Source organism: Leiobunum rupestre, chromosome 1, assembly GCF_980474605.1.
Source record: "Leiobunum rupestre chromosome 1, qqLeiRupe1.1.hap1, whole genome shotgun sequence".
In the NCBI taxonomy this organism is placed as follows: Eukaryota; Metazoa; Arthropoda; class Arachnida; order Opiliones; family Sclerosomatidae; genus Leiobunum; species Leiobunum rupestre.
Genome location: NC_143384.1, coordinates 36,485,056 through 36,510,107, shown reverse-complemented (window position 1 = coordinate 36,510,107; position 25,052 = coordinate 36,485,056). Strand labels below are relative to the sequence as shown.

The 25,052-nt window shown below is 36.4% G+C and overlaps 1 protein-coding gene across 2 annotated transcripts; it reads right to left on the bottom strand.

Moving 5' to 3' along the window:
* Positions 1-331: 331 nt before the first annotated feature.
* Positions 332-21,721, bottom strand: LOC149962244 (monocarboxylate transporter 9-like). 2 transcript variants are annotated; one of them, XM_090167537.1, is made up of 7 exons: positions 21,593-21,721; positions 10,208-10,400; positions 10,008-10,151; positions 6,978-7,142; positions 5,985-6,866; positions 3,692-3,913; positions 332-559 (listed from the first exon to the last, which is right to left on the bottom strand). In XM_090167537.1, the coding sequence occupies exons 2-7, from the start codon at positions 10,398-10,400 to the stop codon at positions 417-419; spliced, it is 1,749 nt and encodes a 582-aa protein (XP_090023663.1). In that variant the 5' UTR covers positions 21,593-21,721; the 3' UTR covers positions 332-416. The 2 variants fall into 2 exon arrangements, with proteins under 2 accessions (XP_090023663.1, XP_090023664.1); XM_090167538.1 differs by lacking the exon at positions 21,593-21,721 and adding an exon at positions 18,790-18,887.
* Between the last annotated feature and the right edge of the window lie 3,331 nt (positions 21,722-25,052).

Sequence of the window (25,052 nt, the reverse complement as noted above, 5' to 3'; positions counted from 1 at the left end):
ATACTACACCCAATGACAAAAAGACACAGAACGCATGGATTAGTGAATACACTCTGCCCCGAAAATGCATACGCGTTCGCAGCCCAGACAGACAGACACGGTGATTGTAAAACCCCTCCTCGGAGAGGTAATAAAAAGTTACTTATTGCTCAAAAAGGAAATTGATAATTATGTAATTACTAGTTGTATATTTAAAATAATTACTTTAGTAAGTACTTTTATGTGGCAGCTTGCAGAAATTCTTTATATTCTAAATAAGACGCATAGATGGCAGCAGGCGCTCCATCAACCAATTTCATCCAACATTTCTACGAGTATTTAGTTAAGAAAGTAATTTGAAGCTTTTTTATTAATTGTATAAAATATTTACAAATATAATCGTTTTGAGAGTAAAAATATTTAATGTTCTCTAAATTTTAATTGCAGTCGCTGTTATTTTTATTCGTATTCTTGCTCTTCAACAATGGTTCTAAAAACCAAACCGCTCCTGCCAATACTGAAATTATTCCTAAAGCTTGAAATAGACTGTCGTAGGAACAGACTTGGTCGCGAAAAACACCTGAAAAGAAATCACTTTTAGCACTTTGTTTCAACAATTCATCGCTAAGTGCGGGGCATTCTCGGAAATATAGTCAAAAACCACATTATTAATTGGTTGGACCACTTTATTTATTAAAATAGTTTAATTAATTATTTAATTTAATTATTAAAAATTAAATTTGTGGCGAAAACCGCATCGAAAAAATTTAAGTGGTTATTTTTAATAAAATAAAGAAATTTCGGGAAATCCAAAAGCGCGCGACAGCTGCGACACCTGGTGAGAAACCAGTGAGACTCTCCCTGCTTGATTAAAATTGAAAAAAAAATATAAAAGCGCGCGCTGCTGGAAACGTGAAAGATTTTAAGTTTTATTTTTATTTGGCACGCGCGGCGCGTTGCAGTTATACGAGACCTAAGCCTAAATTGGGCGATTTCAAAAGTTAGGCTAGTTCGCAAATCGCTCACTGTTGTCGGGCTGGCACTGGTGATACACCCTAAGATGGCGGGGAAAATTCAAACCAAAATACAAAATAAGGTACGTGTTAGTATATTGAACCGCCTTAGGCCCAAGTCATCAAGCGACTTTTAAAGCCATTATTTCAAGTGACCGGGCTACAATGTGTAGGAGGGTGGAGGCAAGCCCTTCATGCCACGCGAACCAACAGCTCCCTACACTCACTATTAGCGTTAACTTCTAAAAGTATTTATGGGAAGGGGAAACCGAAGTGCCCGCTGGAAACCCCTTTAACCACCACCCTCCTACGCATTGTAACCCGGCCACCTGAACTAAAGTCTTCAAAAGTCGCTTGACGACTTAGGCCTAAGGTGGTGCCTTGGGTATTAGCCTAGCTGATTATTATTATTACTATTACCGTTAACCTCTACACGTTTTTAAGGAAAGGGGAAACCGAAGAGCACGGGGGAAAACCACTTAAACCAGTGGGGAAAGAACTTGGAAGCTCAGCGCGGAAGGAGTGGTTCCGAGTTTTTACCCAGTGCCACAAGCTGGTATCGAACCCGGCTCCTCTTGCTGCGATGCGAAAGTGCTAACCACTCCGCCACCCCACAATATGATAAAAGTTTTTGTTTTTTCCAAGTGGCGGAATTTGGAAGCTAATGATAATAAAATTGGGGCAGCAGACGATATTTTAACAGCGTTTCCATTAATGTTTTTATCTTTTTCTTTCGGTCATTGAAGAACAGTTTTTCCAAGACGTTGGCTTGGTTTAATAACTCTAACTTAGTCGTAACTCTAATGAGGTCATTTTCTAATGTAAAAACAGACGATCTTTCCCCTAATTCAGTTAAAAATTAAATATAATTTATAGTTATAGAGATATTACAATTTTAAAATGTCGTATCTTGGTTACGATATTATTAGTCCAGAAAAATGTTTAAAATTAATTTAGTAACTTCAACTGGGTTTAAAAATGTATTAACTTCAAGTCACCCCACCCCCCAAATTCAAACGATTCTGTCACCCCACCCCCCAAATTCAAGCGATTCTGTCACCCCACCCCCCAAATTCAAACGATTCTGTCACCCCACCCCCCCCCAAATTCAAACGATTCTGTCACCCCACCCCCCAAATTCAAACGATTCTGTCACCCCACCCCCCCAAATTCAAACGATTCTGTCACCCCACCCCCCAAATTCAAACGATTCTGTCACCCCACCCCCCCAAATTCAAACGATTCTGTCACCCCACCCCCCAAATTCAAGCGATTCTGTCACCCCACCCCCCAAATTCAAGCGATTCTGTCACCCCACCCCCCAAATTCAAACGATTCTGTCACCCCACCCCCCCAAATTCAAACGATTCTGTCACCCCACCCCCCAAATTCAAGCGATTGTGTCACCCCACCCCCCAAATTCAAACGATTCTGTCACCCCACCCCCCCCCCAAATTCAAACGATTCTGTCACCCCACCCCCCAAATTCAAGCGATTCTGTCACCCCACCCCCCAAATTCAAACGATTCTGTCACCCCACCCCCCCCCAAATTCAAACGATTCTGTCACCCCACCCCCCAAATTCAAACGATTCTGTCACCCCACCCCCCCAAATTCAAACGATTCTGTCACCCCACCCCCCAAATTCAAACGATTCTGTCACCCCACCCCCCAAATTCAAACGATTCTGTCACCCCACCCCCCAAATTCAAGCGATTCTGTCACCCCACCCCCCAAATTCAAACGATTCTGTCACCCCACCCCCCAAATTCAAACGATTCTGTCACCCCACCCCCCCAAATTCAAACGATTCTGTCACCCCACCCCCCAAATTCAAGCGATTGTGTCACCCCACCCCCCAAATTCAAACGATTCTGTCACCCCACCCCCCCAAATTCAAACGATTCTGTCACCCCACCCCCCAAATTCAAACGATTCTGTCACCCCACCCCCCAAATTCAAACGATTCTGTCACCCCACCTCCCCCAAATTCAAACGATTCTGTCACCCCACCCCCCAAATTCAAACGATACTGTCACCCCACCCCCCAAATTCAAACGATTCTGTCACCCACCCCCCAAATTCAAACGATTCTGTCACCCCACCCCCCAAATTCAAACGATTCTGTCACCCCACCCCCCAAATTCAAACGATTCTGTCACCCCACCCCCCAAATTCAAACGATTCTGTCACCCCACCCCCCAAATTCAAACGATTCTGTCACCCCACCCCCCAAATTCAAACGATTCTGTCATCACCCCCCAAATTCAAGCGATTCTGTCACCCCACCCCCCAAATTCAAACGATTCTGTCACCCCACCCCCCAAATTCAAACGATTCTGTCACCCACCCCCCAAATTCGAACGATTCTGTCACCCCACCCCCCAAATTCAAGCGATTCTGTCACCCCACCCCCCAAATTCAAACGATTCTGTCACCCACCCCCCAAATTCAAACGATTCTGTCACCCCACCCCCCAAATTCAAACGATTCTGTCACCCACCCCCCAAATTCAAACGATTCTGTCACCCACCCCCCAAATTCAAACGATTCTGTCACCCCACCCCCCAAATTCAAGCGATTCTGTCACCCCACCCCCCAAATTCAAACGATTATGTCACCCCCCCCCCCAAATTCAAGCGATTCTGTCACCCTACTCTCAAACGATAAGAGGGTTATGATATTACTTCGGTTGTTACCTATGAGCCAAGGTCTCGTGAGCGAGGCCAGACCAGTAAAGAGATTCTTGAGCCCCAAAGCGATGGGCAGCCGGTCCAAGCCCAGGTACTCCAAGTAGAAGACGTTGACCAATATGAACGCCCCTCCGTTGGCCAGCGCGAACAATGCGCAGAGGGTGAATATGAGAAAGGGTGAGTGGACGATGGTCAGCAGAACTAAGCAGACGCCGGACAACGCTTCGGCTGCAGAATAATCATAAATAATTATTACATTTTTTGTGAGATAATCTAGCGTGGGAGCACAATAATTGTCCCTTTTTGTGAGATAACTGGCGTTTGAGTGCGGTAATTTTCATGTTTGTGAGATAATCTAGCGTGGGAGCGCGGTAATTTTCCCTGTTTGTGAGATAACTGGCCTGGAAGCCAGGTAATTCCCCCGGTTTGTGAGATAACTGGCGTGGAAGCCCGGTTATTTGCCTGTTGTTGAGATAATCTAGCGTGGGAGTGCGGTAATTTTTCTTGTTTGTGAGATAATCTAGCGTGGGAGCACGGTAATTTTACCTGTTTGCGAGATAATCTAGAGTGGGAGCTCGGTAATTTTCCCTGTTTGCGAGATAATCTAGCGTGGGAGCACGGTAATTTTCCCTGTTTGCGAGATAATCTAGCGTGGGAGCTCGGTAATTTTCCCTGTTTGCGAGATAAGCTAGCGTGGGAGCTCGGTAATTTTCCCTGTTTGCGAGATAATCTAGCGTGGGAGCTCGGTAATATTCCCTGTTTGCGAGATAATCTAGCGTGGGAGCTCGGTAATTTTCCCTGTTTGCGAGATAATCTAGAGTGGGAGCTCGGTAATTTTCCCTGTTTGCGAGATAATCTAGCGTGGGAGCTCAGTAATTTCCCCTGTTTGCGAGATAATCTAGCGTGGGAGCTCGGTAATTTTCCCTGTTTACGAGATAAGCTAGCGTGGGAGCTCGGTAATTTTCCCTGTTTGCGAGATAATCTAGCGTGGGAGCTCGGTAATTTTCCCTGTTTGCGAGATAATCTAGCGTGGGAGCTCGGTAATTTTCCCTGTTTGCGAGATAATCTAGCGTGGGAGCTCGGTAATTTTCCCTGTTTGCGAGATAATCTAGCGTGGGAGCTCGGTAATTTTCCCTGTTTGCGAGATAATCTAGCGTGGGAGCTCGGTAATTTTCCCTGTTTGTGAGATAATCTAGCGTGGGAGCGCGGTATTTTTCCCTGTTTGTGAGATAACTGGCCTGGAAGCCAGGTAATTCCCCCGGTTTGTGAGATAACTGGCGTGGAAGCCCGGTTATTTGCCTGTTGTTGAGATAATCTAGCGTGGGAGCTCGGTAATTTTCCCTGTTTGCGAGATAATCTAGCGTGGGAACACGGTAATTTTCCCTGTTTGCGAGATAATCTAGCGTGGGAGCTCAGTAATTTTCCCTGTTTGCGAGATAATCTAGCGTGGGAGCTCGGTAATTTTCCCTGTTTGCGAGATAAGCTAGCGTGGGAGCTCGGTAATTTTCCCTGTTTGCGAGATAATTTAGCGTGGGAGCTCGGTAATTTTCCCTGTTTGCGAGATAATCTAGCGTGGGAGCATGATAATTTTCCCTGTTTGCGAGATAATCTAGCGTGGGAGCACGGTAATTTTCCCTGTTTGCGAGATAATCTAGCGTGGGAGCGCGGTAATTTTCCCTGTTTGTGAGATAACTGGCCTGGAAGCCAGGTAATTCCCCCGGTTTGTGAGATAATCTAGCGTGGGAGCCCGGTTATTTGCCTGTTTTTGAGATAATCTAGCGTGGGAGCACGGTAATTTTCCCTGTTTGCGAGATAATCTAGCGTGGGAGCACGGTAATTTTCCCTGTTTGCGAGATAATCTAGCGTGGGAGCTCGGTAATTTTCCCTGTTTGCGAGATAATCTAGCGTGGGAGCACGGTAAATTTCCCTGTTTGCGAGATAATCTAGCGTGGGAGCACGGTAATTTTCCCTGTTTGCGAGATAATCTAGCGTGGGAGCACGGTAATTTTCCCTGTTTGGGAGATAATCTAGCGTGGGAGCACGGTAATTTTCCCTGTTTGCGAGATAATCTAGCATGGGAGCACGGTAATTTTCCCTGTTTGCGAGATAATCTAGCGTGGGAGCACGGTAATTTTCCCGGGTTGTGATATAATCTAGCGTGGGAGCACAATAATTGTCCCTTTTTGTCTGATAACTGGCGTTTGAGTGCGGTAAATTTCCATGTTTGTGAGATAATCTAGCGTGGGAGCGCAGTCAGTATGTGGTTCTTGACAACCTGGTTTTATGACAGCGTACTTACAAATGAGGAAAACGTGTTTTCGTTTCAAAAATTTGTGGTCTGAGATCCAACCGGAGCCGAGTCTGCCGACCAGTTCGGGAATGGCTACGACGGACACCAGAATGACGCCCTCGATTTCCGTTTCCCCTTTGTCCATCACGTAGTCCACCAGAATCAGCGACACCGTGACGATCACCGTCCGTGTGGTCACCGAACTAAACGTTATTAGAATGAACATGGGATTGACCAATGTCCGGCCGCACTTGACCATCGTGTCGCACCAGTTCTCTCGACCGCAACGCGGTTGTTCTTTCCGTTCTTTAATTTGAAAGTATTTGTTGTTGTCACTAGATAAGCCCGAATTTTCCGACATTTTCTCGTACCGGTATTTACAATTCGTCACTTCTGGTTTTTCAAGTTGATGCGTCTCCATTTCCGGTTTATTGTACGTTAAATGTGGCACTTCCGGATTTGTAAATTTAGAAATTTGTACGTCCGGTCTATAGGTAGGTAAATTTTCCATTTCTGATTCATTGATTTTGAAGAATTCTATTTCCGCTTTTTCCACTTCCGGTTTCTTAATTTGAAAATCTTCATTTTCTGTTTTTTCATTAAAGTATCCCGTTTTTAGTTTATCATATTGATATTTTTCACCCATACCGAAGTTAACCTCCATTTTCAACCTGACTTGTTCCCCATAATCAATTTCCAATTTATTATTTACGGGTAATTGCAATTTTATTTCCGGAAATGTGTAAATAACTTTCGTTTCTTTTTCTCGTTGGGCCGTTTCTTCCGCGACTTCCTGTTTCTTGAAAAGCGTTTTTTCTTTTTTCGGGATTTTCAGGAACATGGCACCCACCAACACGTTTAGTACCAATCCGGACAATAGTAGGAAAGTTCCTGAAATTAGTTGGAAAAATTCCAAATTAGTTTTTTGGATAAACGGCGTGACAAAGAGTTACTTGGAAGCGTGGGCGATGCTAACTTTCATAAGAATGATATGAATTTTACCTTTGAGAGCGTAGAGATTTACCAACCATTCTGTTAAGGACGGTAGGACCAATAAACTAATGGTTGATCCTGATAGAAATATTCCGTTTGCTGTGGCTCGATTGCTCTGGAAGTTGGCATTGATTACGACTGGTAATAACGTCATTATTAATCCACTTCCAAAACCTGATTTGTAAAGGAAATAATCAAGTAGAAATTAAATAAATAAATATTGCATTATACCAAATTTTTAATGACATTAAATAAATATTATATTATATTATACAAAATATTTAGTGATATTAAATAAATATTGTATTATACCAAATTTTTAATGACATTAAATAAATATTATATTATACAAAATTTTTAGTGATATTAAATAAATATTGTATTATACCAATTTTTGTGATATTAAATAAATATTGTATTATACCAATTTTTAGTGATATTAAATAAATATTGTATTATACCAATTTTTAGTGATATTAAATAAATATTGTATTATACCAATTTTTAGTGATATTAAATAAATATTGTATTATACCATTTTTTGTGATATTAAATAAATATTGGATTATACCAAATTTTAAGTGATATTAAATAAATATTTTACTATACTAAATTTTTTGTGATATTAAATTAATATTGTATTATACCACATTTTGTATATTAAATTAATATTGTATTATACCAAATTTTTGTGATCTTAAATTAAAATTGTATTATACCAAATTTTTGTGATCTTAAATTAAAATTGTATTATACCAAATTTTTGAGATCTTAAATTAATATTGTATTATACCAAATTTTTGTGATATTAAATTAATATTGTATTATACCAAATTTTTGTGATATTTAATTAATATTGTATTATACCAAATTTTTGTGATATTAAATTAATATTGTATTATACCAAATTTTTGTGATATTAAATTAATGTTGTACTATACCAAATTTTGGTGATATTAAATTAATATTGTATTATACCAAATTTTTGTGATATTAAATTAATGTTGTACTATACCAAATTTTTGTGATATTAAATTAATATTGTATTATACCAAATTTTTGTGATATTATTGTATGAAATTCATATTATTTTATGAAATTAATATTATTATATAAAATAAATATTATTATGGGAAATTCATATTTTTATCATATCAAATTAATATTTTTACCGTATTAATATTTTTATCGTAAGAAATTAATATTTTTACCGTATGAAATTAATATTTTTATCGTATGAAATTAAAATTATTGTATGAAATTAATATTTTTATCGTATGAAATTAATATTATTGTATGAAATAAATATTATTATAAGAAATAAATATTATTGTATGAAATTAATATTTTTATCGTATGAAATTAATATTTTTATCGTATGAAATTAATATTATTGTATGAAATAAATATTATTATATGAAATAAATATTATTGTATGGAATTAATATTATTGTATGAAATTAATATTATTATATAAAATAAATATTATTATGGTAAATTACTATTTTTATCATAGGGAATAAATATTATTATGGGAAATTTATATTTTTATCATAGGCATATCATAGGGAATAAATATTATTAAGGGAAATTTATATTTTTATCATAGGGAATAAATATTAAATATTATGGGAAATAAATATTTTTATCATATAAAATTAATATTATTACCGTATGAAATTAATATTTTTACCGTATGAAATTAATATTTTTACCGTATGAAATTAATATTTATATATCATATAAATATTTTTAAATAAATAAATAAATTTTTGATAACATGAAGATAAATACATTTTTGATCACATGAAGATAAATACATTTTTGATCACACTAAGATAAATAAATTTTTGATTACATGAAGATAAATATTTTTTATCACATGAAGATAAATAAATTTTTTATCACATGAAGATAAATATTTTTGGATCACATGAAGATGAAAATTTATTTTATCATATGAAATTAATATTTTTATGATATGAAATTAATATTTTTATGATATGAAATTAATATTTTTAGCATATGAAATTAATATTTTTAGCATATGAAATTAATATTTTTATCATATGAAATTAATATTTTTATCATATGAAATTAATATTTTTATCATATGAAGATAATTTTAATGTGTAAAAAATAATTTAAAGACGTCATGAGAGACGAGCTCAAAGTGACGTCTACCTAAAACATGCCGTCCATGACGTCACTAACGTCGCCTGCTAAAGTTTAGTTAACAAAGCTAGGTTCAATTTAAGCCTATGCCAATAAGTAATAATTAGGAACATTAAAAGAATAATAGATAAATAAGAATGTGTATAAAGAGTAAAGAGATTGTTCTGGTCTCATACGATATAGGAATGTCAAGCGGTCAATGGTAAGGAACAATAAGAAACTTTCCCATTTGCTTAGGCCTAGGCTGATGGAAACTAGGGTGAAACTCCCGGCGGCTACAAGATAATTTTATCTTCATGTGGTAAAAATAATTTTTTATCTCGTGAAGATAAAAATTTATTTTTACCACGTGAAGATGAAAAAATTATTTTTATCACATGAAGATAGTATTTTTTATTTTTATCACATGAAAATATTATTTTTTAATTTATCACATGAAAATATTATTTTTTATTTTACCACATGAAGATAATATTTTTTATTTTTATCACACGAAAATATAATTTTTTTATTTTTATCACATGAAGATAATATTTTTTTATTTTTATCACATTAAAATATTATTTTTTATTTTTATAACATGAAGATAATATTTTATATTTTTTTCTTAGGAAATTAATATTAAATGATAAAACAATGTTCGTAACTGCCATACTTATTATGCTATGTTTATTTATGGTAATAACATATTATTCCAAACCACACCAATCGCATTAAAATAATGTGTTCTATTTTTGACCTAGAAACGCCTGTAGAAGTGTTCCGCACGCGCTACACCGCTGTCCCGGGAAAAGTCGACATTTAGGCGAAAATATCGCCACGTTTCTAGAACGCTGTTAGTCTTAGACGCGTGGTATAGCTTACCCGCAACTACTCCAAAAGCCACCGTAATCCAAGCAACATCTTTCGCTAAAGAGCAAGCTAAGACGCCTAGAGTAGACAGCAAAGCCCCGATGGTGACAAAATGTTTAACTTCCAATTTTCCGCTCAACAACCCTGGCAGTATTCCTAAATAGAGTGGTGATTAATGCGCAATTAGGTTTATTAAAAGTGACCAAACTGACCAGTGAAACTGGACACGGCTCCGAAGAGACTGAAAGGCCACGAAGCTGCTTCCCGGCTTAAACCAAGTGTCTTGATCATCTCCACGTACAGTACCGAGGACGACCTGTAGATGCCAGTGTTGCAAAAGGCGATCCACGAACAGGCTATGGCGATAATCCACGATCTTTTGCTATCCGCTGCTACGCTAACCATCTGAAAAATAGTTTCAAAACAAGATGTTACGGACATTTAACAGGGTTCGTACGAAAATTTCTGATACAAAATCCCTGACTTTTCCAGGTTATCCCTGAACAATTTTTACCAATATCCCTGACCTTTTTGGTTACATTTTGGGACATTTTTTTATTAATTTAGGTCAAAAGTTCTTTGATGCTGGGTTCGGTTGACTTTCTACAATTTTTTTTAAATCCCTTATCCCTGACATTATACCTCCATTTTACAGATCCCTGACTTATCCAGGTTTTCCAGGATATCCAGGTTCTGTACGAACCCTGTTTAAGTACACACGCTCCCCCTCTGATGTATTAACTATATTTTGTGCGGTGGCAGAGTGGTTAGCACTTTCGCCTCGCAGCGAGAGGAGCCGGGTTCGATTCCAGCTTGTGGCAGTGGGTGAAAACGCGGAACTACTACTTCCGCGTAGAGTTTGCAAGTTCTCTCTAAACTGGTTAAAGGGGTTTTCCCCCGAGCTCTTCAGTTTCCCCTTCCATAAAAACTTGAGGTTAACGGTAATAGTGAGTGTAGGGAGCTGTTGGCTCGCGTGGCATGAAGGGCTTGCCACCACCCTCCTACGCATTGTAACCCGGCCACCTGTTTAAGGCATTAGAAGTCGCTAGATGACTTGGGCCTAAAATGGTGCCTTGGGTATTAGCCCAGCTGATTATTATTATTATTATTTATTTTAATGAATACACGTATCTTCGTATTGTACTCGTTTGTTGGCCTTCGTAGGGGGGGGGGGGGAGTGCGCGTGCATCAAGCGTCAGCGCTAATTATTCAAAATTGGATTACATCCCCGGGTTCTCTACCCCTGCGCGTTGCTTTCCCCTTGGAGCTTATTCTGTCTGCGAAAGTGTACGGTTCATGAAAACCATTGTTATTTAATCGCGTATTTTCTCCCAAATCCGTATTCGTATTGTACATATACATGTGGCTTTATGCACTTACTTTTTGGTTTGTGGTTTGCAGTAGTTTTTGTCTACTATATATTTATATACCTAAAGCCTGTACTACTTACTTCCTAGATAAACCGTAAACGATATTCTACAATATTTCTATAGCATTTTTCTACAGCTTTTTTATCTAGAATTTAGGGCTGTGCTCGAACTCGACCTCGAATAAGTTATTAACACGGCCTTTTGTTTAAAGGCATTATAAGTCGCTAAATGACTTGGGCTTAAGGTGGTGCCAAGGGTATTATTATTATTATAATTATTATTATTATTAATTGGAGAATACTCGTTGATTACCGAGTACCAGAAAATTGCATATTCGGGTACCCGATTACTCGAATAAGTTGCTCTTTAAAACTCGTCGAGTATTTGTTTTTTCTATACTCGTTGCTTCAAAGTTGCAAGAGGGTTTTACAACTTTTGGGGGTCAATAAACGGTACCTACAATGAAATTCGTACACAACCCTTCGTTAGCGTGTTTAAAGGCTAGCTGCTTTCTCCTGGTGTTTGTTGCTCCTAGGTTTAAGTTAGGGTGGCCTTATGATTTATATTTTTAAGTTGTATAAAGCAAATAAAAAATATAGGCTTTCTCAATAATTAATGTTGGTTTCTACCTAACCTTTGACGTTTTAAGTATTAAAACAGGAGTGTCCAAACTGCGAATCTTTAGCATTTGGCGATCTCGACCTTCAAACGTTTTATCTCGAAAATATAGCCACATTCACACGTACCCTCGGAAACGTTTTGCCTCGTTTCGATCTCGCTGCGGTTCTTAGCGTTTGGAAAATTGTTTGTTTACACGTTCGATTTCCAGTGAGTTTTGAAGAAAATTCGGCACGCGCAGTAAAGTCGTACAATTAGGAGTTCGTCTGCTCACGCATTTGAGTCACGTTTTAAAAATTAAAAATACACGCACACGGAAGAAATTTGTATTTTTTAAACAAATAGACCAAAAGTTGAAAGACTATTTCTTCTAAAAAATTTATAAAAATTTCTTCTGACACAAAAAAATCCGCGGTTGTTGATTTTCTTTAAAAAAGCTCATGGTTTACAAAAACAGACTGGATGACGTCACGAAAAGCTCATGGTTTACAAAAACAGTCTGGATGACGTCACGAAAAGCTCATGGTTTACAAAAACAGACTGGATGACGTCACGAAAAGCTCATGGTTTACAAAAACAGTCTGGATGACGTCACGAAAAGCTCATGGTTTACAAAAACAGACTGGATGACGTCACGAAAAGCTCATGGTTTACAAAAACAGTCTGGATGACGTCACGAAAAGCTCATGGTTTACAAAAACAGACTGGATGACGTCACGAAAAGCTCATGGTTTACAAAAACAGACTGGATGACGTCACGAAAAGCTCATGGTTTACAAAAACAGACTGGATGACGTCAGGAAAAGCTCATGGTTTACAAAAACAGACTGGATGACGTCACGAAAAGCTCATGGTTTACAAAAACAGTCTGGATGACGTCACGAAAAGCTCATGGTTTACAAAAACAGACTGGATGACGTCACGAAAAGCTCATGGTTTACAAAAACAGACTGGATGACGTCACGAAAAGCTCATGGTTTACAAAAACAGACTGGATGACGTCAGGAAAAGCTCATGGTTTACAAAAACAGACTGGATGACGTCACGAAAAGCTCATGGTTTACAAAAACAGTCTGGATGACGTCACGAAAAGCTCATGGTTTACAAAAACAGACTGGATGACGTCACGAAAAGCTCATGGTTTACAAAAACAGCCTGGATGACGTCACGAAAAGCTCATGGTTTACAAAAACAGACTGGATGACGTCAGGAAAAGATCATGGTTTACAAAAACAGACTGGATGACGTCAGGAAAAGCTCATGGTTTACAAAAACAGCCTGGATGACGTCACGAAAAGCTCATGGTTTACAAAAACAGACTGGATGACGTCACGAAAAGCTCATGGTTTACAAAAACAGCCTGGATGACGTCACGAAAAGCTCATGGTTTACAAAAACAGACTGGATGACGTCAGGAAAAGCTCATGGTTTACAAAAACAGACTGGATGACGTCACGAAAAGCTCATGGTTTACAAAACCAGCCTGGATGACGTCACGAAAAGCTCATGGTTTACAAAAACAGCCTGGATGACGTCACGAAAAGCTCATGGTTTACAAAAACAGACTGGATGACGTCACGAAAAGCTCATGGTTTACAAAAACAGACTGGATGACGTCACGAAAAGCTCATGGTTTACAAAAACAGCCTGGATGACGTCACGAAAAGCTCATGGTTTACAAAAACAGCCTGGATGACGTCACGAAAAGCTCATGGTTTACAAAAACAGCCTGGATGACTTCACGAAAAGCTCATGGTTTACAAAAACAGACTGGATGACGTCAGGAAAAGCTCATGGTTTACAAAAACAGACTGGATGACGTCACGAAAAGCTCATGGTTTACAAAAACAGCCTGGATGACGTCACGAAAAGCTCATGGTTTACAAAAACAGACTGGATGACGTCACGAAAAGCTCATGGTTTACAAAAACAGCCTGGATGACGTCACGAAAAGCTCATGGTTTACAAAAACAGACTGGATGACGTCACGAAAAGCTCATGGTTTACAAAAACAGCCTGGATGACGTCACGAAAAGCTCATGGTTTACAAAAACAGACTGGATGACGTCAGGAAAAGCTCATGGTTTACAAAAACAGACTGGATGACGTCACGAAAAGCTCATGGTTTACAAAAACAGCCTGGATGACGTCACGAAAAGCTCATGGTTTACAAAAACAGACTGGATGACGTCCCGAAAAGCTCATGGTTTACAAAAACAGCCTGGATGACGTCACGAAAAGTTCATGGTTTACAAAAACAGACTGGATGACGTCACGAAAAGCTCATGGTTTACAAAAACAGCCTGGATGACGTCACGAAAAGCTCATGGTTTACAAAAACAGACTGGATGACGTCAGGAAAAGCTCATGGTTTACAAAAACAGACTGGATGTCATCACGAAAAGCTCATGGTTTACAAAAACAGCCTGGATGACGTCACGAAAAGCTCATGGTTTACAAAAACAGACTGGATGACGTCAGGAAAAGCTCATGGTTTACAAAAACAGACTGGATGACGTCACGAAAAGCTCATGGTTTACAAAACCAGCCTGGATGACGTCACGAAAAGCTCATGGTTTACAAAAACAGACTGGATGACGTCACGAAAAGCTCATGGTTTACAAAACCAGCCTGGATGACGTCACGAAAAGCTCATGGTTTACAAAAACAGCCTGGATGACGTCACGAAAAGCTCATGGTTTACAAAAACAGACTGGATGACGTCACGAAAAGCTCATGGTTTACAAAAACAGCCTGGATGACGTCACGAAAAGCTCATGGTTTACAAAAACAGACTGGATGACGTCACGAAAAGCTCATGGTTTACAAAAACAGCCTGGATGACGTCACGAAAAGCTCATGGTTTACAAAAACAGCCTGGATGACGTCACGAAAAGCTCATGGTTTACAAAACCAGCCTGGATGACGTCACGAAAAGCTCATGGTTTACAAAAACAGCCTGGATGACGTCACGAAAAGCTCATGGTTTACAAAAACAGCCTGGATGACGTCACGAAAAGCTCATGGTTTACAAAAACAGCCTGGATGACGTCACGAAAAGCTCATGGTTTACAAAAACAGCCTGGATGACGTCACGAAAAGCTCGTGGTTTACAAAAACAGACTGGATGACGTCACGAAAAGCTCATGGTTTACAAAAACAGACTGGATGACGTCACGAAAAGCTCATGGTTTACAAAAACAGACTGGATGACGTCACGAAAAGCTCATGGTTTACAAAAACAGACTGGATGACGTCAGGAAAAGCTCCTGTAATCCCAAGCGTCTGGGAGGCAGAGTTTGTTGATGGCCGTTTGAGGAAGACCACCAATCCTTAAAGTGTGGTCGGAATACTTCCGCCACGGGTGTTCCCAGACCCCACCCCTCTCCCCACGTATCCCCCCGTTGGCGTGGCCGTTACACTTATCTCGCCCTGATTAATCAGTTATTGTGTGCTGGTGTCTAAGGCCTTGGGTCGACACCGATTTGTGTGTATCAAAAAAAAAGACTCGATGACGTCACGAATCGCTGCCAAACTGGTCGACGGAGCGGTTCAGCCGAAGCGATCTGAAACGCTGGGACGCGAAACGGTCACTGTTCACGCGACGCCATCCAAACGTTGCGGGAGTGCTCGCGTCGTTTCAGAGGGTGAACGTGGCTTATCCCTTATACATGTAGATAAGCAATAGTTGAAAAACCTTTGGTGATTCAGACCTTCAGAATGGTGATTTTTAAAATTAAACAGTTGGGCACCCCTGTTTTAAAAAATAATTGTAGCTAGCGTTAATAACATTTTACACGGCATCCTACTTACTTCGATAAATTCAACACTCTTTCTCCCACGTAGTAGCGAAACCCTAAAACTTTAATCAATATTTTTTTGGATTTGCAATTAATGAAAGAAATGTTTGGACTACGCCTTTGATTAAATTGGTTGGGATTGAAAATAGGTTTGGTTACGTTAATTAAAAACAAACTAGCTAATTCTCTATCGATCGAGCTCTAAAACAACATTGTACGATAGTTAGATCAAATTATATGATCCAAACCGTGTAATAGTCATATTTTACCGAAGGGGCGGAAAGAGGGGAAAATCACTCGGACCCTGGAGGGCTTTTAGAATTTTGATTAAGTTCTTAGACACTAGGTTTGAGCCAAAATTCACCCTTTTTTCTATTAAATTCAATATTTCAATGTTAATTTTTGATATTGATTCTGCGTCCGGGGCCTAACTTAAAAAATTAATTACTCGCTTTCTAATTAGTCGATTTTAAAGTTCTATGACTTAAAATTACACTTAGACCAAAGAAAATGTAGAACAATAATTATTAATTTTTTTAATTTATTCTATGATGCACTTTTTTAATAACATTGAACTTTTTATTTATGATTTTTTTCTTCAAACTCGAATATTTTCATTTTGCAATGCATTATGGGTAATAAATGTATAAATGGAAGAAATCTATCGTTTCACGTAAAGTTTATCAAAATCGCCCAAGTAGATCACGCGCAAATAACGGATAAACAAACCTCCGATTTACCGCCCACCTTTGCCCACCCTCGCCCACTGAACCACGATAGAAATGCGGAAAACGCTGTTTCTGACTTATAATTATACTCGTACTACTTGGCTAAACTGAGAAATCTTTGTATAAACCTATAAGATGAAGTGAACGATAAGTAGCCAGTAAAAATAATACAGTAAGAAAAGTACAATTTTAAATTAGTATTTTACAAATCGTCGCCGTTAAAACAAAACCACGTATCTTTTCGGTGGCCTTTTTGAGAAAAATTGATTTTTTAATTTTGCAGGGACTTGTGAAATCGCGTGTTAGGTTTTTACATGTGAGTTAATTTTATAGTTAAATAATTTCGTTTCAATATTGACTCTTTATGAGGATTCTAATTCAAAAATATTTTGCTAAAGGGGAATTTTTAGAGATACGTGGTTTCGCGTCATGAAGTGAGATAGGAGCTGAAAATAAGCAAGATACGTGCTTTTGCGCGAAATACGTTGTGAATATCAAAGATACGTTTAAATTTTTTCTCGATTTTAAAAAATAAATCCAATTGCCACCTATTAATGTTTATAATGTTATATACGTAAATTAGGGTGTAGAATCTAAATGTGGCAATTTTGACAAAACCACGTATCTCAAGTTACGTGGTTTTGTTTTAACGGCGACGAAATTGGTAAGTCGTTTTTTTTAATATAGCTAAGGTGACCTACGTTAATAGAATATTTTAAAAATATATTACATTTATAAAAGTTATAATAACACAACATATCGTTATTATTATTATCATTATCATTAATTTAATGAATTTAAACTAATAGCGTACAAATAGTTCTTTTTATAAACTAACGTGTCATTTTTGTTTTTATGTGGGTCTGACGTCACAGTCTCTAACTTATACAAGACTACTAGCGCGCGCTGCCCTCGCCAGAGGAATATAGATTTGTGTAGCTCGAGTGCAAATTGCGCGTGCGAAGAATATACTAATACAACTTGTGACGTAAGAGCAACATAATTTTTTACTTTTTATTTTATTTTATGGAAACAACTATTAATCTCCATAATACAACAAATAATAAATTAAATGAATAATTTCACCCAAAACTTTGATACAATCTAACGCATATATTACAACTTAAAATTCATTAAAGACTTTAGTAGTTAATATAAATTTTAGAATAAGGACATCAAAGAATTTACAAATAATTATAATAATCTAAAAAATAGCCTTAGCAAAAATAGTTAGTATAGTCACTAACAAAACGTCACTAAACCTAACGATAAAAGGAACCACCTATGGACTGCAATGCAAAAGATGATAAAATTGGCGAGTTGCGTATATACTAATCTCCACCACTCTCCCCCTATTCGGCTTTCCGTTGCTACGCTACTCGTTTTGAAAATTTTAATGCTTAGGCTTAGTTTCTCTTTTCGGTGTTATAGTCGCGAGCCAGATTTCCCGCACGGTACTGACGAGTCCCAAATAAGACGAAACCGGTCTACCGTTGGAATTTCTGGCTATTTTATTTAATTTAGTTTTTCACTCGAAGATCTATTTGGTCCGAGTTTCGCGTCGTTTTGTTTGCTCGAAGAGCTATCGGTAGGAGCTATTAGTAAGTTTTGAAATTTGTTTAGGGTTTAGCTTTTTTATCCCTTTTCATAATTGACTAATCTACTTATTCGTCACTAAACCTGACACTAAGAATACAGTAAAAGCCTCTTTTTCGTTCAAGCTGAACGTTCCTGTTTTAACAATTACATAATTGAATTATATTTTTCTTATTAGGCTGAACATTCCTCTAGTGCTTAAAATAATTTTGATTATTATAATATTAATAGTTAACGAGATATAAGGTCCTAAATAAAGGGTTGTTTGGGCGCTTGCCCAACTTGTTTAGCTCCGGGGGTCCGAATTAAAACGTAATAACTTAATTATTTTTAAATTAAAAATTGTCAAAATTATTTTAAGCACTAAACAAGAGGCTGTTCTACAATTAAATATTAATTTTATAAGTTAAAATACAAGATTAAAAGAGTTCAGCTTGAAATAGCGCGAAAGTAAACAATGGCCACTGTAGTCTTCCCCCTTAAGAACGAGTCAGAAAACCCACTAGGCAACCGTGTATAGGGGCAAATAGTCTGTACACTATTAAGCTACGTCTACACGTTTCCGTACGCGTTTTCTAGCGCTGGCTTAACTGTCAAACATTTGACACGGTATCAATCGAAAGAAAAAATATCTTTATTTAGTATAAATATTTTAACTTATAAACATAAAATAACGACTTACTTTTACAACTTATTCTTAGTGTAATTTTCCCATCGTTTCTGAAATTGCCAGTCACTTTTTAAAGTGATAAATAATTTTGACAAAGAAATGCGTTTATAGTGTAGAAAATGCACTAACATCTTAATTCCGACCTCATAAAGAGCTTGAGATATTTCTTATTATCTATTTATAAGACTTTTATTTCCCGGCCTATCTAATCGGGTTACATTTCTGTTTACCAATGATAATGGAAAACGACTAGCCAAGGCTTAGCACTTTTTCCTTTTTACAAAGCCGACAGCGGACATGGTCTGTTGTCCATTGACCTCGCGTACCGTAGCGCCTCAACCCAAGCTTGGCTAAAGTGTCGAGCGACAATTGTATTATATAAATATAATAGATAGGGATTATGTAGCTGAGTGTTTATTAATATATCTGGGATTTACGGCTGCACTTTTGGCAATCGGAGGGTTTCGCGATAATAACGCCGCTACCAGAGCTACGAAATTCTATCCCTCAAGTAGGCGGACCTACGGTGTTGCCGGACGACCAAAATAAATATTGATAATTGAGACCAAAGTGGGTACTGACGTTGAAAAGAAAAGATATTTTTTGAATAAGAGAAAATTCGTTCTAATAATGGTTTTATAAATATTTTATAGAGAAAATAAATAAGTAAATATTCCTATGGAGTCTTTTTTACATTTCACAATTTAACGCGGAGTAATACATGCTTCTGCACCCATTGAAAAGTGCCTCGAACCTCCGAAGGTACGTGTTTCATTTTTACAATCAAAATGGACACTTATATTATCTTATATACTTCTGATAATTCGTAATCAGTTCCACTTTCTTGGAACGGAAATCGATTTGGCAGGGCTTTGACATAAAGATTGCTTGAGAGCAGTGTACCGGTGTTATTATGCTGGGTACCTAGGACTTGGTGAACTGAAAAACCCTTTTGAAGCCTTGTTTTTCTCTATAGGATCTGAACTTAGGAAATATAGCGCCATCTGCCTTAATATCTGTCAACTAAATATGTTAAGAAATAGCAGACGACTTTTGAATGTTTTTCGGTTGAACTTTCAGCTGTTGTGCAGAGATAAATTTGAACGAGCAGACAGCTTTCATTTATTCAATTTAAAACTCGGTCGGTAGGCGGCGATACTTGTGATGAAAATTTAAACTACGCACGAAGCCTATAGGCCGATAGATAGCTTTCGCATATGACATCATCATCTCTTCAATGATAGGCTAGTTTCATAATCTTTGCGTTCTACCTATGTGGCATGGCCGCCATCTTGACCAAATCCCTAAACTAGACCTTCAGTATTTTATTTTAATTCATTTTATCTCATTTGAACTATAATTTTATTTTACTCTTATTTTAATTTATTTTTTATCTTTAAGCAGCTGGTTATTCTCTGAACTTCAATTGAACTGATCTCGTGTAAAACATAATACACCATGCGAGGGGTCGGACATTTGCCTGTTTTGTGTACGGGATTTTGGATTTTTTGAAAATCAAGGATGTTTTATTGTGGATTTGTCATACAAAGTCTATAGGAGCAAAATTCTTGGATTTTGGATTTGTTGATTTTTTCCAAATTTTGTACGGGATTTGGCCAAATGACCGACCCCTCGACACCATGTCCATGAATAACTCAGCACTGCTCGCACTGTTTCAAAAAAGTGTCTCTCCGACGCAGTGATGCCAGAATAAAAAAATTAAAATTTCCTAAAATTTTCTTTTTCAGACTAAAACTTGCCTATTTTTCAAATTATCCCTATATGCCCCAAATATAGAAAATATAGCGCCATCAATTTACTCAATATCGAACAATATACTCCATATTGTTAATATTTTCTAACCGAGCCTTGCTATCGGTTACTAATTTCATTATATTTAATTTTCAAATTTAATCAATTTGGCCACATACTGTGATTTTTTTTAATAATAATCAGCTAGGCTAATAACCAAGGCATCACCTTAGGCCCAAGCATCGACAAATGCCCAAGTCATCTAGTGATTTCTAATGCCTGTAAATCAGGTGGCCGGGTTACAATCAGGGTTGGACATAAGGCACTAGTCACGGCATAAGCCTACAAAAATAAATGCTCTGACTACTAAAATTAATCGAAATCTGGGGGCTCACTAGTCAATTTGACTAGGGAAAAATTTACCTAAATATTCATAAGTAATGGCGAATATGACGTATCATAAATTCGTCATTCATCAATCCCATTTTAGTTTAGAAAATTGTGATCGGCCAAAGTGATGTAATTCACGTGATAATATGTTACTAATTCAATTTTGACGGGTAAAGCAAAATGTTGTCTGTCCTTGTTTTTATACCCCCATTTTTACAACCACTAGTCAGGCTGACTACTAAAAAATATCCTTATATCCAACCCTGGTTACAATGCGTAGGAGGGTGGTGGAAAGCCCTTCATGCCACTCGAGCCAACAGCTCCCTACACTTACTATTACCGTTAACCTCTACAAGTTTTTACGGCAAAAATCATCTCGAATTTTCCTAAAATTCACTAATTTTCGAGGTCCAAATTTCCCTAGATGTTGGAAATTTCCCTAGATCTGGCAACACAGCTCTGACGACAATAATAAAACCTTAAAACCTAACACGGTAAAACACTCTCCATTTAAAAAACGGCGGGTTTTTGGTCCGCGTCACTGACGTAACGCACTACGTAACTCCTTCACCAATCTAATTGGTCAATATCGCGTCAGTAACCCCAACCGTTTCGGTTCATAATTTGTTTAAAAAAATTCGATTACGAATTAAAAGGCAAGTAAAACCCCTACCTTCGCTGGGGAACTTGACGCTGCAAATTTGCGAATACAGGCTAACTCACGAAGCCCAAAAAAGCAGACATGGTCTGAGGCAACTAGGCAAGGCTTCCACCAAAATCCGATACTTTAGAAGCAGCGGCGCCAACGGTTTTTTCTATTTAAAGAAGTTGTCCCAGAGTTCCGCCAGAGGGCCTCCTTGTCGCTTCCTTATTATAATTTATAGCGTGAGTGATAACTAAAGTGTCAACGCTACTGGAAATTTCTATCTACCAACTCGAGAGCCCAACCTTTTTTTCCAGGATATAGTGAAACGTAGCCAATTTTAACCCGTTATCAGTTCATTTTCTAAGCCTCAAAATATTTCCAAATATTATAACCGTAAAATTTATTATTCATAATAATGTATATTATGAATAATTTTACATAATCTGTAATATTTTAGCTTATAGTCTCTATTATTTTAGCTTATAGTCTCTATTATTTTAGCTTATAGTCTCTATGATTTTAGCTTATAGTCTAGGATTATAGCTTATAGTCTCTATGATTTTAGCTTATAATCTGCATTAATTTGGCTTATAATCTGTACTTTTTCCGCCTAAACCTGTAATATTTTAGCATATAATCTGCATTATTTCAGCTTAAATCTGCAATATTTTAGCTTATAGTCTCTATGATTTTAGCTTAAATCTGCAATATTTTAGCTTATAGTCTCTATGATTTTAGCTTAAATCTGCAATATTTTAGCTTATAGTCTCTATGATTTAGCTTAAATCTGCAATATTTTAGCTTATAGTCTCTATGATTTTAGCTTAAATCTGCAATATTTTAGCTTATAGTCTCTATGATTTAGCTTAAATCTGCAATATTTTAGCTTATAGTCTCTATGATTTTAGCTTAAATCTGCAATATTTTAGCTTATAGTCTATGATTTTAGCTTATAGTCTAGGATTTTAGCTTATAGTCTCTATGATTTTAGCTTATAATCTGCATTAATTTGGCTTATAATCTGCATTAATTTGGCTAATAATCTGTACTTTTTCCGCTTAAACCAGTAATATTTTAGCTTATAATCTGCATTATTACAGCTTAAATCTGCAATATTTTAGCTTATAGTATATAGGTAATATTTTAGCTTATAGTATATAGGTAATATTTTAGCATATGATATGTAATATTTCAGCTTATGATAGGTAATATTTTAGCTTATAGTATATAGGTAATATTTTAGATTATAGTATATAGGTAATATTTTAGCATATGATATGTAATATTTCAGCTTATGATAGGTAATATTTTAGCTTATAATAGATAATATAATAGCCTGTAATATATATTAGCCTATAATATCTATGATTTTAGCTTATAATAGATAATATAATAACCTGTAATGTATATTAGCTTATAATCTCTATGATTTTAGCTTACAATCTGCATTAATTTAGCTTATAATCTGTATTACTTCAGCTTAAACCTGTAATATTTCAGCTTATAATAGGTAATATTTTAGCTTATAATTTGTAAATATTTTAGCTTATAATTGGCAATATGTTTCTTCACATTTTGGTTAAGATTTTTTATAATTTGTAACCATTTTACTTGAGAATTTACCTTACTGTAATATAAAATAGTTCGCTTAGATTCACGTAACATATAGTTTCAAATAGAAAAATTAAATGTTTTAAAAATAGACTAGAAAACGTGAACGGTGGAATTCTATATTGAACACAGCAAAGCTAATACAAGTTCCCCGTAAACGTTTTTCCAGTGTGGCTCGGAACAACTCTTTCGGCGTTGAATTTGCAAGTTCTCTCCCCACTGATTTAAGGGGTTTTCTCCCGAGATGTTCGGTTTCCCCTTCCATAAAAACTTGTTGAGGTTAACGGTAATAGCGAGTGTAGGGAGCTGTTGGCTCGCGTGGCATGCAGGGCTTGCCACCACCCTCCTACTCATTGTAACCACTAACCCGGCCACCTGAATTAAAGGCTTTAAAAGTCGCTCGATGACTTAGGCCTAGGGTGGTGCCTTGGGTGTTAGCCTAGCTGATTATTATTATTATTATTATTATAAAATTAAGATAGTACATATCAATATATCCAAATTTTATTACAACTATTTACTTAAAAACATTGTGTAAACTTAAAAAAAATGAAATAAAGTTATACCAGAACAAATACATAGTTTTTTACTCAATAACTTTAAAATGTGTACAAATTATTTTTTTTGCAAAACAAAAATAGACCAAAAAGAGTAATTTTTTGTAAAATAAAAATAGGTGAAAAATTAATTCATTCCGTTAAAAATCAAAAATGTTAACTTCTTTTTTTATAAAATGAAAGTTTTGAACAAATTTTTTATTAACAGAACAAAAAACTAACTTTTTGGTAAAATTGAAAAAGGTGAAAAAAATATCAACTGCATGTAGATTATTTTCTTTCAAAGGCCAAGATATTAATTGCTTTTTTATAAACTAACAAAATAAAACTAACTTTTTTGGAAAATAAAAATAGGCGACAAATTGATAATCTGCCTCTAAATTCGTTTCTTTAAAAACTATAAATATTAATTATTATTTTTATAAAATAAATTATTTTTCATATAAATTAATTTATGAAAGGATAAAAACTTCGTTAGTTTTGCATATTTAATAAAAACAATGATGATATTTACTCATTGTAAATATCATCATTGTTTTTATTAAATATGCAAATCTAACGAAGTTTTTATCCTTTCATAAATTATCAATCGCATATTGTACGTGAAAACATACTAAGCCATTATAAATTAAAAGAATTAAAATTTAAACTTCCTTTTTATAAAATAAAAATAGTCTTAAAATAGATCCACTGCCTGTAAAAGTGTTCGACACGTCGCGCACCGAAGCGCGTCGCGTAAGCCCACATTTAGGGGTAAATCTTTGCTATGAAAAAAGTATTTGATTTGTTTTAATCAATTCTGTCCTATATTTTTATCGCTCGACGAGGGATGTTGTTGGTATTTTTATCGGGGCCTAGTTCCGTTTAATTAACCTCCCCCCCCCCGCAGCCCCGCCAGACCTGGAAAGTAAAGCGCTCCGTCATTTACATATAAACGAGGTTTTTGGTTTAAAGGTTCCTGGCGTTTCGGAAACTTTGTTCCTAACGGAAGCGCAGCGACGTGCTTGTGTCGTTATTTAAAATGTTCTCATTTTTCTTTCTTTTTTTAATTGGACGTCCGCGGTTATTATTTTTTATTTTTTATTTGCGGTTTAATATTATTAAGGTCGGTGTTTTTGTGTAAATTTTTTATAAGCTAAAATATGGCAAATTATTAATTAAAATATGGCAAATTGTTAATTAAAATATGGCAAATTATTAACTAAAATATGGCAAATTGTTAATTAAAATATGGTAAATTATTAACTAAAATATGGCAAATTGTTAATTAAAATATGGCAAATTATTTATTAAAATATGGCAAATTATTCTCTAATTAC

What these genes read in the sequence shown, in the direction of transcription:
- LOC149962244 (XM_090167537.1), bottom strand. Translation starts at nt 10,400, where the DNA reads ATGGTTAGCGTAGCAGCGGATAGCAAAAGATCGTGGATTATCGCCATA. An exon ending in AGCCGTGTCCAGTTTCACTG is followed by an intron (nt 10,152 to 10,207) that starts GTCAGTTTGGTC and finishes CACTCTATTTAG; the next exon opens with GAATACTGCCAGGGTTGTTG. An exon ending in AAAACACGTTTTCCTCATTT is followed by an intron (nt 3,914 to 5,984) that starts GTAAGTACGCTG and finishes ATTATTCTGCAG; the next exon opens with CCGAAGCGTTGTCCGGCGTC.